We start from the raw sequence: 18,845 nt of genomic DNA on the forward strand, positions 1-18,845 counted from the left end.
CAAACTGAACTTGTTCCAGATGTTTTAGAACCTTAACGAAATATATACCAGAGAAATATGGTAATCCTTTTCAAGGATTTCAAGGACTAGTTGTTCTTAAATTTAAAAGAAATCATTCAGCAGTGTTTAATAACCAACCCCCCCCGCCCAACACCAAACTTCCGAAATAAACCATTGAGATACAATATTGAAATCACTCCATTTCTGTTGGAAAACAAGGTAAACATGGTAGATTCACTGCATTTCTGTTTATGGAAACATTCAGAAATATTATATTTTTCACAAAAGAGGCTTACACCCTAGAGCTCTTTTAAAACCAACAGTTTAAAACAAATTTTAATTTTATTCTTTGGCTATTAAATTATACCTAATAAATGAGTCACTGATATCAATTCACAATAAATTTATTTTACATAAAAGAAAAAGCTTGCCATTAATGAAAAAATTCAGTAGAAAACAGTTCTTCTGCTTTAAGTTGGAGCTCAAAAGTAGAAGCTGCTTATTAGTGAAACTCAGTAGAAAGGGAATTTTGTAAGAAAACATTCTTGGCATGAAAGCACTAACATAAATTCTGTAATGAAATATTTACCATGCAATTTCACTGGCAGAAAGGCTGGTTTCTGATGGCTGGTATTTCTTTTCAGTCTCCTAAGAACATTAACATGGAAGATACTTAAACCTGCTTTATTCAGAGTTAATTGTATATAAATACTGGTGTCATGATGGGTGATCTTTCCATAGTCCACCTATTTAATTGAGCAGTTCTAAGTAGGTAATTGGCACCCTGCCCTTCTGATTTCCCCTTTCCCCCATTAGCCAGTCTGAATCCATTCCAACGACACTGAACACAGTGATCACCTACAAAATAAAATATTTCCAGTTATTAACTATGTTAGAAAATAAACATCTGTAACTTGTTTAAGCTATTCATTATCAAAGTTCTTTAAACATTATTAATTTTGCTGAAAGATAAAGGATTTTATTAGAGGCAGTTTTAGAAATTTTCTAGTTATTTAGCAGTTAAAAACTTTAAATCTGTGCTATTCTATTAAAGAATAGTAGTTAAAATTTTTATGAAATGTTGATATAACCATCTTAAATCTATGAAAGCATTCATGATAAACTATCTCCCAAAAAGTAATAAAGAATTTGCATTTTATTATAATACTAGAAGGTATGTCAATCTATGATACAGTTTTCTTCTTAAACCCATATATTACTCACCTCATCTGCCAGAAGTGATAATTCACTACTGTTTGCAGCATCATAATCATACAGAACCCTGGCCTTCCTGCTGCCACTGCACTCCTTAAGGTCAATGAGGTTGGAAGGGGAGGTGATTACCAGACCACTTGTTGAAGTCAAGGCAGAAGAACCAATCACATTTGATGAAGCAGATGGTGCAGGTGCCACAGAAGTCTGATTGTTGTTACAATAATTGGATGGAAAACTGTTGGGAAAAAATGACCAATTATCAATTTCCAAGTGACTATAGCTTCTGAATACCGCCACTTGGTGGCAGTGTTTACTTTCTACCAACTTCCACTTTGGCTAAAGATTTACAGATGTAATATTTTAATAGCAAAGTACCCTAACTAACTTATGCCTCTTAGGCCATAGAGAGGAAGACACAGAATCTGAAGCAGGCTCCAGGCTCTGAACTGTCAGCACAGAGCCTGATGTGGAACTTGAACTCATGAACCGCGAGATCATGACCTGAGCCAAAGTTGGACGCTTAACCGACTGAGCCACCCAAGCGCCCCATGCAGGTGGTTTTCAAATATAAGTACTTGGAAGTTTTTTTCAAAGCTGTCTTTACAATTATAAACTTGAAGTTTAAAAACAAACCCCCCCCCCAAACAAAACATGCTATTTCCAGAAAAAAATGAGTTTATCCTTAAAACACTTCCAAAAAACTTCTACTAGTATGTTTTATTAATCTTTTCTTGCCTTTATGAATTGTTATATAAAAATATCAATGAATAACACTTCTATACTAGATACCACCACAAGAGTGAAGTCTTCTCAAGTTAATTCTTTGAGAAATATTTGAATAACCAAACTCTTTTTATAAAACTGATCCAATCACACTTTCCTATTCATTCAAATGACAAATATTTATGGAAAATCTACATGTCCAACATCACTACCACAAGCTAAAGACACAAGGATGAAACAATACCCTTCCTTTATGGACATATACACAAGGGAAGGACATGGACATACAAATACTATGTTATGAGTAATAATTACCATAATGAAGACTCGATGAGAGAATAGGGCAAATTTCACAAGCTTATTCTGTCTTGTATTTTTTGTAGGGGAAAAATAGTAAAGTTTTATTAGAAACTAGTGAAATCTAGGGATGCCTCGGTGACTCAGTTGGTTAAGCGTCCAACTTCAGCTCAGGTAATGATCTCACGGTTCGTGAGTTCAAGCCCCGCATTGGGCTCTGTGCTGACAGCTCAGAGCCTGGAGCCCGCTTCGGATTCTGAGTCTCCCTCTCTCTCTCCCCCTCCCCTGCCCACACTCTTGTCTCTCTCTCGAAAAAATAAAACATTAAAAAAAAAATTTTTTTTTTTAAAAAGAAGTTAGTGAAATTTCTGTGACAAATGTGCTTGTAAATATTTTAAAGATAATTAAAATTTTCAATTTAGTGTAAAGCTACTGTTTCTCCAATACTACATGGAAAAGAGCATAAAATGGCTGGCCTATATTCATTCTCATCCAGCCATTTCTAAGGTTGAAAATTTCCTATGAAGATTTATATTTAAATTTTAATAAATATAAAAGGTCTCATCTGGTAAGGTGGGTGAAATTCATCCCTAAATAAAACACAACTTCCTTCTTCTCTTTATGACCACTGTGCCATCTGGAAATCAGTCAGCCAACAACACAATTCTCGTTAGTCTCATAACCTCTTCTCTAAACCTTCCTTCACCCTCTTATGCTTGTGTTTATTTTTCACACTTATTGAGTCTACAAGTGGATGGAGTAGGAGTTGTATGGTCCTCATTACCATTTCTACACTCTTTTAACCAATCTCGCCCAATCTTGGAATTTCAGGTTATTTGACTCTTTACTACCCATCATCTCTTGTTGCCATCATCTATGGATGTTTCATTCCCTTCTCCATTTCTACAAGATTTTAGTTCCTGGCTCACAGATACTGTATCTCACCTGGTGATTATAATATCCATAGAGACAATTCTTCCAACACTTTGCCTTTTCAGATCCATGGTATCTTCTCTTTCTGTACCTGATCCTGTAGTTCAGCCACCCATTTCTACTGCCTCATCTAGACATTAATTCCAAAAACTATAACCCTTGCAATAATAATTTCCAACATCCCATTGTCTGACAATCATCCTTTTTTTTCCCCAGTACTCTCCAACAAGTCTATAGTGGATCTATGGTCCTACTAATACGTCCTTCACGGCCATGGTAATTACTATAATCACTCCCTTGCATATGTCTTCATCTCCTATATTCCTCACTTTAAATTACTCATTTGGTAAAAATCTATGAACCTACTCAGTATCCATGTTATTTACTGTTGAGAGGAGAAAAGTACAAAACCATGTTGTCTGGCCTTGCCCTCAATTTATGAGTAGGAACCTCAGGTGGGTCCACAATGCTGCTTAGCAATTACTATACATTTCTCTAGGTCCATTCACTTTCCATTCTTCTAATATTTCATACACTTTCATCCATCCTCAAAATTCTAGCAATTTCTCCTCTAACCTTATATTCAGTTGATGAGTTGTTTCCTTTTTCACAGAGAGGAAAAAGAGCAATCAGGACACATCTACGTGTTTGTGGTCATCTCTCCTCTTACTACAGATGAGCTGTCTATGCTTCTATGGCTAGTTTCTCCACCTGTGCACAAAATCTCATTTTTACCTCTCAAGGATATCACGCTAGCAATTCTTCCTTTTCCCATGCTATCTTATTTCTCTATGTGCTGTATCATTCTCATCAGCTTGCAAACATGCTCTGATTTCTCCTATCTTAAAAACAAAAATCTGTGAGACCCACTTTCTCCTCCAGCTACTACTTCATTTTTCTGGTCCTCTTTACACTAGAACTCCTTTGAAAGATTTATCTAAACTTACCATCATAGTCCCTCCTCTTCTGTTCTCTTCCACTGTAGACATGATCTGGCCCTATTGTTCCACCAAAACTACTCTTGTCAAGGTCAGCAAGGACTTCAATGTTCTAATCCAATGGTCTATTGACATTCCTCACTTCACTTGACATATCTGGTGATCACAGTGGATCCTTTCCCTCCACTTTCCTGTACCTTCCTCACTTGACTTCCAGGCCACACTTTTGGTTTATATCTTAACCTTACTGTTCATTCCTGACACCGCCACTTCCTTAGCTGTGCTGGAGTACTTCAGGGTTTAGCCCTTAGCCCTCTTTTTTTCTCTGCCTATATTTACTACCTTTCATCTAGTCTGAGACTTAAACATCCCTGATATGCTGACCACTCTCTAACTTGTATGTCTAATTTAGCTCCCAAACTCCAGACCTGCATATCCTAAAACTGGGCATCTCCACTTAGATGTTTAATAGACATTTCAAACTTCATTATGTCTAAAATTGGGCTTCTGGTGTAAAACTGGGGTGATCTACCACCCCAACCTCCTCCTCCTGTGACATTCCCCATTTTAATTAACTACAGCTCCATTCTTTCAGTTGCACAGGCCAAACACCTGCAATAATTCTTAACTCCTCTGAGCCCTATGTAAATGAAGTCTGTCAGCAAATCTTGCTGGTTCTACCTCTAAAATGTACCCAGGGTTTGATCATTTCTACCACATCTATCACATTCACCATGATCCAAGCCACCATCATCTCCTGACTGGATAGGCTAAAAGTTTGCAATCAGCTCCAAACAGTTCTGTGTGCTTCCACTCATGCCCTCTAGCATTTATCTTTAACAGAGCAGCAAGAATAGTCCTATTAGATGCTAGTTGAATCTGCCACTCTTCAGGGCAAAACCCTCAAAGGCTTCTCACCTCTGAATAAAGGCCAAAGCCCCATGTGTCCCAGCTTCCCATTTTCGTTTTCTCCCGTTTTCTCGATTCATCTCCAGCCGAGCCCTCCTTACTGTTGCTTGAACATTACAGCTATGTTCCTGCTTCAGGGTTTTGTACTTGCTGTACCCTCTCCTGGAGCAATTTTTCTCAGATACCTGCATGGTTTGCTTCCTCTCATCTTTCAGGTCTGTCTTCTCTAACTAGTGCAAACCTTTACCCCTAACCAAGGCACTTCTCCACTTACTTTTCTTCACAGCATTTATCACCTTCTAATGTAGTATGTAATTCACAGCCATATCGATTTTCTACTTCCCTCTGCCCCCAAATAGATGTAGGTTCAACGAAGACAGGGATTTGCTCTGTTTTGTTTACGCTGTATCCTTCATGCCTGGAATAGTGCATTTTTAAAAATTAAAAGCAAATGTTTCTCTGATAGATAACAGGGTTTTAATGACAAAAAGAACTAATTTCTAATTCAGGTTTTACTATAAAGTTAGGAACACATTTCTTAGCATCTCTTGCTCAGTGAACTCAGTTCCTCAGCAGTGGTTAAATATATACATTTCTGAAGATTAAAAACAAAAAAAACGTCTCTTTCCCCACATAAGTGTGTTCATACACATGTGTTTTTAAAGCCTCTATGGAATTTTACTTTCAAATTTACTAGTATAATTAACTTTTGTTCACCACTGACCTCTACCTATGTCACTTTGGGGGAATTAATGGTAAAAAGAAAAACACCCAACCTCCATCCCTCCAACCAAACAACAACAAAAACCCGAAAGACCATTTTTACCTTCTAAGAACTTTTACTGATATTTTAAAAACTATAGACTTTCTGCTACTGTAGCTTGATGTATTAAAACCTTCTAATTATTTAAAAATAAAATACATTTGCTAGCCTTGTGACTAGTGCTTCTGTTTCCGCATCTGTAAAATGTGGATAATGGTACCTACCCTCACAGGTATGAGGACTGTAACATTACATATGAGGTGTCTAGAGGAGTGCCTGGGGACAACTAGAGCCCTTCCTAAATGACTACTGTTTTCAGTTACTACTACTGCTACTAACACTGCTATTATAACCTGGTTCTACTTCTCAGAAATAGCTTCTGAATTCGCATGGAATTGGATGATTTGTCAAGTTCTGCAACTGAATACTTCTATACACTCTTAAAAAGCATAACCTGCAACATTAAAGACTTTAAACTCTCTCCCCCTCCCCTACTCTCTATCACTGGTCCTTACCAGTAATCTAATTCTTTGAGGGCAGGCTTTCTTCCCCAGAACAGCAGCACTCATTTCACGGTAACGTCTGAGCTTACCCTCAAGTCCAATAACTAGCATTTTGTTTGGATGGAAGAGTTCCAAGCATTTGTATGGCTTTAAGCAGAGTGCAAGTACAGATGGTAACAACAGCAACCCCTCTGCTGTATCAGGACACAGTGAAAAGAAAGTACTAAGGCTTCTTGGGCTTAAAATAGCTGTAACGATGTGGGGATAAAGTGGTGTTCTGCTTTCAGGTATTTACCACCACTAACAAAACTTTAAATATACAGAAGTGTAAATCTTCTGTAAATCCTATTGGAATAACCAATGGTATCAGACCACGATTCATTTTTAAGATCTAAAATTGGTTTTGTGGATGTGCCTAATATTGTTCTAAGCCCAGTTTTAAAGGATTATGCAGAAAAGAATATTGAATCCACTTAAAAAAAACCCACCTTATTCCTTAAAATTATCTTCTCTTGATATTTTTCCTTCAAATATTATGTATCACCCACTCCCTGCTTTAATGGTTTCTCACTATATAAATCTTAAACTCCTTACTCTTACTTACTTTACAGGACATTGGTGACATGACCCTGCGTCACTCATCTAGCCTCATCTACCATCCCATTCCTTAACTCAAACACCATGTACACTCTAGCCAGAACGAACTACTGTCAGTTCCCTGAACTTGCCACACTACTCTTTTCCCTGGCCTTTTTACATGTGTGTTCTTCCTTTGTCTGAATATTTGTTGTCCCTGCCCCTTTCTTCATCTAAATTATTTCCACTAAAATAATTTCATTTGTGAAACTTTGCTAGACCCACCTGAGTCACAGTTAGCTGTCCCTTGCAGGAACCTACACTTCTACCTTTCCACTTGCCATCTGGCCCATCCCCCAATGGCCTTTATTTCTAGCTAGACTTTAAATACCTAGCTATTTCCATCTAGACCTTGTAGAGACCATGTTTGTCCTATACATCATTTTATTTCCAGTGTAACCTTACAATGTGAACTCCATAAGGGTAAGCAATTTTGCCTGTTCTGTGTGCTGATAGAATCCTAGAGTACAGAACAGTGCTTGGTATATGGCAAGTGTTCAATAAATATCTGATGAATGAATGACTGAGCTATGCATGTTATACGTTATCACTTTGCTTTAAAGTATATTAAAATATAATTTTTAATAATAACATCAATGGGCTTGAGGTCTTACAGACTATTCCAAAACTTTTTTTTTTTTTAAGCAGTGAACAAGTGAGTAATGAATAAGTATAAATTAGCTCTAGCTGATATCTAAGGGCAAATAAGTGTCAATGTAACTAGTTAATCTTCCTCAACTAATTGCAAAGGTATTCCACAGAAAAGTGAACTTCAAACACTTTTGGTGCCAGGAGTGTTCAAAATGTTTTTGCTACCTCACAAGTCTGACAATTACTTTCCTTAAGAAAAAAAAATCTGATTTTAAGCAAGCTAACACAAGCCTTTAATTCTTTGAATCTTCACCTCTATCATTAGTTCATATGCAAAAATCTGAATTTCTTCTCTTATCAGGAGTTTTATGTGTGAAAAGGAAATTACCACCTTCCTAGTTGTTTCTGGAGGTCTAACATGTACTGGTAACATTGTGCATAATAAGTCATCTGGGCTTCCACAAAGTCATTCAGACAGCGGAGATGATGGGCCTGTAAAGGAAAGTTACAGTTACTTCTCAGCTCTATTATCTACTTAAAAGTGTTAAATTCCAAGGGGCAAGAAAGCACGACATATACTCATGGCAAAACACCAGTAACTAGCATTCTACTACAAGGCTTATTGAGACTGACCTCGGTCAGCAGTGTAAGAACAAAACGTGTAGCCAATAAAGGCCAACAAATGATGATAGTGGGAGAACTAGGTGATGAAGTATAAACAAAAATTTAAAATATTTCTCCATGTATTTTGGAAAGTGCCACAATTTAAATTTTCCTTGATAAGTGACTGAAAAAGAAGTTCAGTTTTCCCCCCTCAAAGTGCCTTAGGACCATCAAAGTCTTCTGTTTCAAACAAACTTCCAGTTAACGAACACTCACGTGTGTACTGCTGATTCCCTCTAATAGAAGTCTTGTAATCTCTGCTTGACGATCAAATTCACTTTGGGTTATTCTCAATTCCTGTTCAGACTTAAATTGGAATATAGTTTTAGAATTTTGCTTAATGACTTAGTCCGTTTTATGTACATTTGTTTAGACAGTTTACAAATCTCTCAGGTAAACCCTGAATGATGAGCTGGCAATGCTCTCATTCTGCTTTGAGTTTAAACTGTTCCCTGAACTCTACACCTCAGCTTTTCTATATTACTCAATCTAGATAGAATGTATTCCTTACCATTACTTGACTCAAAAAAATCTATTAATGTCAAAGCTTAATGACATACACATAAAAGCCTAGAAACGCTACTATGGGACAGTCAATATACTGTCATGTATTTTGTCATGTCAATATAAAAGGTCATAACACTTTATAAAATCTTAAGAATATTAGTTTATATGTATATTTGAAAAAATTCTCAATTATTACTATAGTTAATTTATTTTGAAGTTAAAGATAGCCTTTAATCTCAAATGAAAAAACTTAAGAGTAAAGCCATAGATTTTAATCTCTCTCTCTTTTAATGTTTGTTTACTTTTGAGAGAGAGCACATGAGGGAGGATGGGATAGAGAGGGAGACAGAGGATCAGGAGCAGGCTCTGAGCTGAGAGCGCAGAGCCCGATGTGGGACTTGAACTCATGACCTCAAACTCATGACATCATGATCTGAGCTGAAGTCAGACGCTTAACCGACTGAGCCACTCAGGTGCCCTAGATTTTAACCTCTTACGTTTAGTTATCAAACGTACTGTTTCTAGGCATATAGTTCTTAGGTTCCTTAAGAAGGAACTCTTTTTGAATAAGGGGTGACTTTTTAGTTTTCTTTCTAAACTTTGCATTTTATATGGCTTAAGCATCACTATTATCTACAAGATGTACTAGGGTTTTTCTGCAAGTTATGGGTGACCTTTAATCAGTAGTGTGCTGATAAACTGGCTGGGGTTGGGGGAGTCCTAATGTGCTGATTTTCATGGTGCAAATACTCCAACCACACATCATTTCAAGCTACCAAGGTGAAGTCACTGACCTCGTGGCTGGAAAGAGGTGTATATAATAGCACTCCACTACTACTAGCTTCAACCCTCTCATACAGGTTCAGTGCTGGGACAAAACAGTTCACTAAAAAATCAACTCAATAAAAATAGTAAATACTCAATAAAAAACATCTTAAACCTTTAGCCAGAGTTGGTTGGTAGTAAGTGAGGAGGAAAAAAATAAAATCTCACATCTCACTCAAAATACTCAGCTTATCCCACACAGGGAATCATCATTGGTGAGAATATCATTAATACTGTTATGTTATACTACCTCTCCAGGATAAATAGCTCCCCCCACCTATCCAAGTAATATTTCTAAGACTAGTAAGTATAAAAACTAGGTCTAAACTTTTTCCTTGCACATCCCATCTTCCTCTCCGTCAACGTTTGGTGGCAATAGTTAACCTAGTGAACCAGTCAACAAGGAAGCAAAATAATCAGGTGCTATAATCATTTTCATCCCACTGGTAACAGACCTGGCAGAGCGACTAAGAAGTGACCACTAGATTGGATTTATGGAAATGAGCTTGAATTACTCAATAATTCAAAAGTTAAAATTAAATTTTACTTGGCTGAAACCAGAATGCATGGTGCTTTGATAACAGAGCTGAAGTTACAAGTTTCATCTAGAAGCCAGTATGAAGCAGAAAAAAGTCCCAGGAGAAGGAAAGAATCTATCAATATTCTTCCTAAGTGTTAAGGAAAACCAATCACTTCAGAGTTACATTTGCATTATTTACTGTTCTGCTTGGTTGAATACAAAACGGTTTTAAGAAGTTACCATAATAAACCCAAAATAAATGAAATTCAGAAGTAAACAAGACTAGTGAAAGTACAATTTGATTTAATGGCTTTTAGTAGAAAGGGCAGAAAAGCCTACTAAATAGCAATATTTCTATACAAGGTGTAAACAAGTAAGCTAGATAATAGATTAAGGGACTGGAAAGTCTCAGTATGAAGTGGAAGTGTTTTAGTTAAGGACACTGAGTAAAAAAGTTATGAAATGATCTCACAAAGGATAAGAGATCAGTCTTCCGTGTTTGAGCAAAACTGAATGATTTCATTATGAAGAAAGGCACCATGTTACAAAGCCTCGGAAGTCATTCTTTGAACAATTCAGAATTTGTGTTTAGAAAAGGTAAATGACAGGAAGGAAATGAATCCCATTTTTTGAACAAGTTTCAGTGTATGTCTGGGGTAGCTGCAGTCAGATGTCCCAAACCATCTCTACTGCTGACATATATAATGATCACAATAATTAATATAAAAGGCTGAGGTATCTGAAATAGGTTTGGCATCATTTACTTAGGAAGAGAATGATCCCTATTAGAAAGACAGATAAAAAGGGTTTAAAGAAAGAACTGTCTTTCTTTAAACATTTAAGGGTTTTTATTCTGTCCTCCAGAAGACCTCATTCCCTGATGAATTTTACAATTAAGACCAAGAGTTCTAGGGGAAAGACCTTTTCCTGCCAGAGTATATGACAGCATAACTTGGGTTAGGGAAGCAAGAAGAACTCTTTTAGGATGTAACTTGGAAAAAGGGCAAGAATTTGTTGATCTGTGATATCAGGACTGGGTAACTAGAAGCTAGAAATTTGGTGGTTATGCTTTTGAGGCATTTGCTGTGAAATTTTGTTCAGTGTTATTTTTTTCTATAGGCTTAAATCTTAAAACATTTGAAGATATGAAGTTTTAAAATTATATATTTTTTAAATTATAAAAATGACAGAAATGAGTATGGAAGAAAAAAATCTCCCTAAATCCATTTTGATATATTTTCTGAAGTTACACACACACACACACACACACACACACACACAATAAATATTTGTTTCATGGGCTTCTTCCCATTGTATATATCACATATTTCCCAAACTTACAGAGACTGCAGTATCAGAGATTTTTTGGTGTAACTGTTTGCTAACCAGAGTGGAAGAGACCCTGGTTTCATTGTTCATCTTATATTCTCTTCCATGTTACTCTGCCCTCTTTTCATGCTAGAGGTTCAGGAACAACCAGAGGCCATGGCAGAAACGTAACTAAGCTGACAAATGGATTTCACAATAGAGGATGGAAGAAGTCAAGCATTTCATACTGAATTTCCAATTCATAGAGTCAAAACCCCATAACCTATTCAGGGAACAGACTGTATAGTCAGCATTCCTACAAAGTCAAAAAATAAAAAGTTAAAGTTTGAAAAAAAAAATAGGGGCCACAGTTACCACCGGCCCTTAATCTCTAGCACTGTCCTCATCTGGAGGTCAAATTTTGGTAGGCATGAACATGAGGAGTAAATAAAAAATGCTTCTGAAGACCTTAAGTGGCATTTGAAAGAAATCTGCCTAAAGTCATAATTTTATTCCTTACATTCTTGCTTATTATTTTATTTCCCAGCCTAGATAAAATGAGAAACGAAAATACAGAAAGAGGGCCTACTAGTAGCAGTAGCAGTCATGTGGGGCTTCTAAGTGACAGTCCAACACTGAGGGAGGAGACAACATACTTCAAAAACAAACAACAGATCTAATTGTTATACAGTACAATAATGTACATTTATAATAGTGACCCTAACTGTAAATGAAATTAAATACATGCTATCCTATATTTACCTAATGGAGCAGTAAAATACTATTTTAAAACTGTTTTCAACTAAGGTGACAGAAGACTTAGCTCTGGTGCTGGAGGAACAAGCTTCGGTTACCTAGGAAACTCACTTGTGTGACATATGGTATATTCAATCTCTGAATATACAAGACATGGCGTAAACTATATTTTACATAATTGTCACGTAAGTAAACCAAGTATTTAAACTGTTTCCTGGCAAGCACTGTAAATATTACTACTTAATGTAGCATGTATCTAGTATTTATCAGAGTGTGTGCACAGTACATCTCTGTAATATTCTCCTACTGCTCTGTGGAGCTACTACTAGCCAAAGAGATCTGAGCTTTCTAGAATAATTTTCAGACTTTATAAGTAACAAAGATATAGTAACAAAGACTGTCACTGGCCCTATCCTATTGGCTGTTGTCCAAGAAATATTTACTGAATGAATGACAATTAAATTCTTGTTTCATAATTCTGTAGTTTAATAATTTACTTACTTTTGTCACTTCCTCTGCCCAAATCTAGCCAGCATTAAAAATTAGAGAAAAATATACAGCATGAAAGAAAGTTGGAATTTAACATTTTCTACAACTTAGTATAGAAAAATGTAATTATTTTAAATTCAAAGGGCATACTCTCCTCTTCCGGAGTCACATTAACACAATAGTGAATCAGTATAGTTTAATATACTGTGAAAGGATGCCTTCATATATATCAATACTGTTAATTTTTGAATCTTATACTAATTTTATAAATTAATACGAGTAATAGTTTTCCAAAATTGGGACTATTTAGCCCCTCTTAGTTGTAGTTTTCTAATCTGTAAAATGAGAGGTTTGGACTAAGTAATTTCTAATTTCTCATTTAGGTCTAAAATTCTAGAATTTTGGGAAACTAAAATAAAGCAAGGATAAATAGACAGTGAACATTGATATAGCCACTGGTGGAGCACATTATACTTGAGAAATAGTTTAAAATTACCAGAGTTAAACACATATAAGTAGATGACATCAGTAGTAACACAAATGCCTAATAAATGGAACATAGTCTTGCTAACTGTTTAGGATATTTTTACCTAAAATAAAAGAAAACCTATGATCTATAGACAATTACCAATGACTGAAATAGTCTAACACTTTAATTCACCTACAGATAGGACAATGGAAATAAATGAATGCATTCTCTTGCTATCTAAGGAAAGCCCTGATTTAGCCAGGGCTTTGGTGATCATAGTAGTTTAAACAACAAAAATGCATTTTAAATATTGTTTACATAAACTTTCCGATTACACGGACATTTTCCCCCCTTCAGCTCAATGCTAATGGAATAAAAACAACTGACTGTGAATTTATTATAAACTGTACTACAGATTCCATGTCACTTCTAGGGAAGTAATTTATCTAGCAGTATAATGCCAAACACCACATCTATAAATCTTTATTGGCTAATGTTTATGAGTTTTGGGGCTATATTCAGATTTTATGAATTTCCATTTTGTTAAAAATTAAAAATTACTAACATCTCAAAAATTTCCTCAAACCAGACTCAACATATATAGAACAATCCTCATTCCCAACTCTTACCCAAGGCTATTAATTAATATCCTGAAGCTTTCCAAAGTAAATTAGCAATGGATAGGGAATGGGCCTTGCTACTATAAAAATACCCAAAATATCAGGGGGAAGTGGAGTGTCTTGGCCTGAAACTGAAGAAATTAATTCAATGTTGAGTTTGGGTGAAAGTTAAGGTAAACATCAAAGATACTAAGAAACAAAGTAAATCTGTATACCTTACACTTTTCTCTAAGTAAATTTTGTTAATTTTCTTTGCTAAAAGTAAAAATGCAAAGTGCCAGCCAAATTAATGTCTTAATTACTAGGTATAAAAGGCACTATATATTTATATATAAATTCATATTTTAAAACCTGAATTTGGCATAGATAATAATATTTGGCAATTAGAACACAATTTCTTTTCTTCAAGTTCCAATATTACTTCAGCTAGTATTCCCTGTGATTTTTGCTGGACTAATGAATTCATGGCTTCGACTACTTTAGACTTTTACATGCAGATAATAGCAAGAGAAGGCACTTTACTGAGGATGTAGAAAACACAGTAGGCCAACAAACCTTCAGCCATTTTACATGCAGGAAGTTGAGCATGTAAGAGAAATTTACCATAATGTTATCTCCTTCAAGGCGAGCTGAGTTTAGTTGCTTAAGTGCATAGGTAAGAGACAAAGAACACATTATACCAATGAACACAGTGAAACAAGTTACTTCTTCACAATAAAGAACACACAAACAAGTATTAACAGAGCTGAAAAATGGTCTTCTACTTAAAAAAAACCCACAATAAACTATATTGCTCTATGGAATGTCACATAGTGGTGCCTATTCAAAATTTTCCAAAAGATACAAATTTTTAAAGACAAAAAACATGGTTGATGCTTGATTTTAAATTAGAACCATTTAAGGAAACATCACTTTAAAAACTGCTGCAGTTACCTATAATTTTTACTAAATTTTCACCTATGAAAGCCCTTCTGCCTACCCACAATTTTCCTATTCAAAGATCATTTCTATTTTATGAATATATGATGCCTTTAACCACATTTTCTTTTCAGTCAACCTCAGCCAGGTCTTGGCATACCCTAAGGAAATATGAAAGGCAGGTCAATCCTTATATTTTTAATAAGCTTTAAATTCTCATATGTGTACATTAAGGTTAAAGTAATATGATGGTGCTCAGTTTGCAGATTAAAGATTTAGACATCTGTGGAAATAAATGCTTAAGCAGGCAGAGGGACATTCATAATACTGTGTTATTTGAAGATGTATTTTCTGTATTTGTGTACCTAAAAGTGAGGTCTAAACCTCGAAATACTAGCTTTGAAACCAGAGGATTTTTTTCTTCCCATTAACAGAAGTCTAAAATAATTAAAAAAAATTTATATAGAACTAAATAAAGCTAGGTTAATGAATGTCAGTGCCTTATAATTTAAATGCAGAAATTTTATTTGCCTTTGCTACTTATGATGTAAGTTTTAGAATATTTTCAAAACTGTGTTTCTGTTCATTATAAAACATTCAAGTAGGTTTTCTTTCTGCTCAACTGGTATATTTTTGAGAAAAGCTTTTGATGTTGCGTTACCATTCTTCAACATGCTAACTAATAAAATACAAGTTAGTAAAGTAGCAATACTGTATACAGGCATAAATATTTTACTGATAGGGCTAACATCATCAAAAAGTTCAATCTAGTGTACTAGATTGTGAACTGAGGGCAGCAGAAATTTTGCATTATTTACCTCTGAACTCAGCAGAGCATGTTATACAAAATAAGCATTTGATAAATACAGAATTGAAAAAGAGGTCACAAGAAGCCAGTAAACAAGCTAAAAAAAAAGTTTTCAGGTACACAGGTCCCAAACCTTACTTGCAGAGAAATAACTACTCACAAAACAATACATGGAGATTTATAAAGTGAAATCAAAGAAATTCTGAGATTAGAATAACCTCTTCAAGCTGCCAACTAGGAACAAGGAAATGGGTCAAAGGAAAAAAAACCCACAAATTCCTAGTGGCTTCTATTTTTCTGTATTCTTCAAGTAAACAGAAGAGAAATACAGAAAACAAACCCCACCAGAGATCACAAAATATAGGCATGCCTCAAGGTTTTATGTAATAACAAACTAATAGGACTTTTCCTTTCTAAAGTATTTCAGACTTACTGCTATAAAGTTGGAAGAAAAAGGAGTTGGTTATCTAGGGGAAAAGAACACAACTAAAATCAGGAAATGTGAATTTCTGTTTGGACTAACATTTTAAATATTTGGCTATAGTTAAATTTGTTTTACGTAATATATAAATTCTAGAAAAGTTGTATAAAAATAAAATTGTTCAATAAAGTCATTTGTATACTCTTTGGTATTTTAAATGTAATTTCTTATGGAAAAAATTCTGCCCTCAACAATACTCAGTAAACAAAAATTGCCAAGATCTTTTCTGGATACATCAAAAGGAAACATCTCTCAAAGTTTGTTTACTATTATATTTAGTTCTTACAAACTTTAATAGCAATGGCAAAATAATTTAGAATAACTAAAGGACCTTTACAGTGTTAAATCTATGAGTTTTCTGGAACTTTTTCAGGTAAAAAAGTAGACACAGTCATTATGCCGTAATAGTGCTTGTGTAAGCACTACAAAATAAAGTTTTGTACTGACACTTGACAACGGTATTCTCATTGCACAATCATTATTGGGCACATGTAGGCATTTTGAATAAAGAGATTTTGTTCTGGTTCAAACACTTATTTCCAAATGATCCTTATTTATCTTAACATTTTTTTTCCTGATTATGACATTAGTATCTTAAAAAAGTCAATTTATACTTTACCACATAAATCTTTTATTAGCAACTAGAAACCAATCCTAATTTAGAGTCTCTTGCCACCTACAATGTTCATTTTTAAAGTTCTTATTCTGCAAAAAGCCTGTTTTGGGAAGTTAGGGTGTTCTTGATGATGACATCATAATAAATTCTGAGGTGAAATAGCCAGTGAATTTGGATTCAATGTTCTGTCAAAGATAGCTCTCCAGCAGTAACTAATACAGTGTCTTCCAAAGAGGAGCTGTCTAGAAAAAAATTTATTCAGCTCATATAAGGTTTTGGGGTAATTTCATAAGACATCACAACCCAATACCAATTTTACCAGTTGTAAATTTCACTGTAAACCAAATGTCAACCTCTTCTTTCCCAAAACAAGAGAGCCACAGTCAACTTCTGCCAGCACTGTGGTTTATGTTCCTTAAGGCAATGGTTCTTGATGAGGACAGTGGTAGTTGAGTTGGGATGAGAAGGCAGGGGGAATGTCATGCCTCTTTACAAAACATACCCCTTAATATATGTTAAGAATTTGTTAGCCTTCTCTAATAAACTCAGACCGGTTTACATTGTACTATCGTAAAGGCATAAATCTCAAATCTGATTGACGTCTCCGATCTTTGGAATGGAAACATAAACAGTATAAATACTAGATTAAGTAAGCTTATAAATAAAATCTTTCAATAAAGTTATAAATATATACATACATAAATCATTAAATTACTACATTTAATATAAACCCACTCTATTTAAAAAGACTAAACTGAGGTTGATTTTATGAAAAATATACCAGAACTTATGTATCCAAATGAGGAGTCCATGCTGCCATTGTTTGAATGGTTTTGGAATTCTTGGTGACAACTCCTTTAGCCAGTTTGACTCACATGTGAAAAGGAGTCCAGTTTAATTTTTAAGTCACACACAAGCAATCTCAAACTTGATTCTTTCTTATCTTAATTACTATTTGTTTTTCTATTTCAAAGATAATAACCCTATCTCCAAAAGAATATTTTCTAACATTACTGATGATATTTAAAGAACATGATACAGCTTTAGGAGCTCTCACAATTTTTATTTTTTAGCAACAGGTATATTGCTGAAATAATACTACCTGTTGATACAACTATTCTGCATTGATTTGGATGCATTAAGCTCTGGTAAGTTTGTTTAAAAACACTAAAAGTCATAGTCTAGTCTTCATAATTAACTATACCTTGCATGGTACAGGAGTAAAATATTTTACAAATTTTAAAGTTATCAACCTAGAATGTTTTTCTATTAAAAAATACTACTTACTGAGGCTCTAGTTTCTGCAGCTTTTGCCTTTTTTAGTCGGGTTTTCGCAGCATCCAAATCCAGTCTCTTATTTTGTAATAGTTTCCTTTCTTTCTATAAATATAGAAAAGAAAAAAAAGGCTAATGATGCTAAAGTCCAGTAAAAAGCATACACATTTAAAGTATTATTCTCCATTAAATATATGAATCATCTGCTAAAGATCTAGGATTACAAAATTGACTATGAAGTGACACTTGACTCCTTTTTCTCATGGTTTTCAATTTTAAAATAATGGAGACATTCTAGATGCTTGAAAAATCTGGGAAAGATGGCAGGTGATGGCAGAAACAAACGAATATTAATTTTAATATTTTGTGGTTTTGCTCTCCAGGAAATGTTTTGCTCTATCTTCTTGGTTGTCACAATTGGGGGTGTGGGTGTGTTACTGAGTAGAAGCAGGATGCTGCTAAATATCCTACAATGCAGTATGGCTCCCACAACAAAGAATTACTTGACTCAAAATGTCAGTACTGTCCAGGATGAGAATGTTTCAAACAGACTATCTAGGAAATACCTATGATAAAGGAGATATGGGCCTAGGGCAAAGTTTCTTGATACCTTAAGTGATCTACTTTAAGAACTATGCAGGTTCACTTAATGTGCCATAGCAGTGAATGCAGTTCTACTACTCCAAAGTGGAATTCCAGATTTCATATATCAAATTTCATCCTATTGACAATTTAATCTTTTAAATCATCTTTCAACTTGGTAGCTTTTCTTTTGTCTCAGGTGAAATACTTTTTACCCAGACAAATTCATTGTAAACATACTGAGTTTCTGAAATAATTTGTAATAAGAGATCTGCAAATTAAAGTTTAAAGTAGTATTTACAATAAAGAATAATCTTGCAAAAATCTTAGGAAAAAAATCCACCTAGATCTCCACTCTCCATCACTGAAACAAACAAACAAAAAATAATACTAGGCTTGGGAAGGTGATATTTATTTCTTTGGCAATAAAACACAGCTGTGTGAAGAGAAGATAACAGGCTTCTAAGGATGCAAAAAACAGGAAGTCGAACAACCGGAAA

General features: G+C 34.8%; 1 protein-coding gene across 10 annotated transcripts in view; it reads right to left on the reverse strand.

The window, feature by feature from the left end:
* Positions 1–388: 388 nt before the first annotated feature.
* The window catches only part of SH3GLB1 (SH3 domain containing GRB2 like, endophilin B1), a 35,013-nt gene continuing 16,556 nt past the window's right edge, over positions 389–18,845 (reverse strand). The window contains exons 5-11 of one of the 10 annotated variants that reach the window (XM_058716704.1): positions 17,776–17,868; positions 14,269–14,307; positions 12,589–12,612; positions 8,388–8,477; positions 7,897–8,000; positions 1,225–1,450; positions 389–858 (exon numbers count right to left, since the gene is read on the reverse strand). In XM_058716704.1, the coding sequence (XP_058572687.1) occupies positions 751–858; positions 1,225–1,450; positions 7,897–8,000; positions 8,388–8,477; positions 12,589–12,612; positions 14,269–14,307; positions 17,776–17,868 (684 nt within the window). In that variant the 3' untranslated portion in view covers positions 389–750. Of the gene's footprint in view, positions 859–1,224; positions 1,451–7,896; positions 8,001–8,387; positions 8,478–12,588; positions 12,613–14,220; positions 14,308–17,775; positions 17,869–18,845 lie in introns of all 10 variants that reach the window. The other 9 variants (XM_058716700.1, XM_058716701.1, XM_058716705.1 and 6 more) reach the window with 9 other exon arrangements.

Source organism: Neofelis nebulosa, chromosome 2 (assembly GCF_028018385.1).
Source record: "Neofelis nebulosa isolate mNeoNeb1 chromosome 2, mNeoNeb1.pri, whole genome shotgun sequence".
NCBI classification, from domain to species: Eukaryota; Metazoa; Chordata; class Mammalia; order Carnivora; family Felidae; genus Neofelis; species Neofelis nebulosa.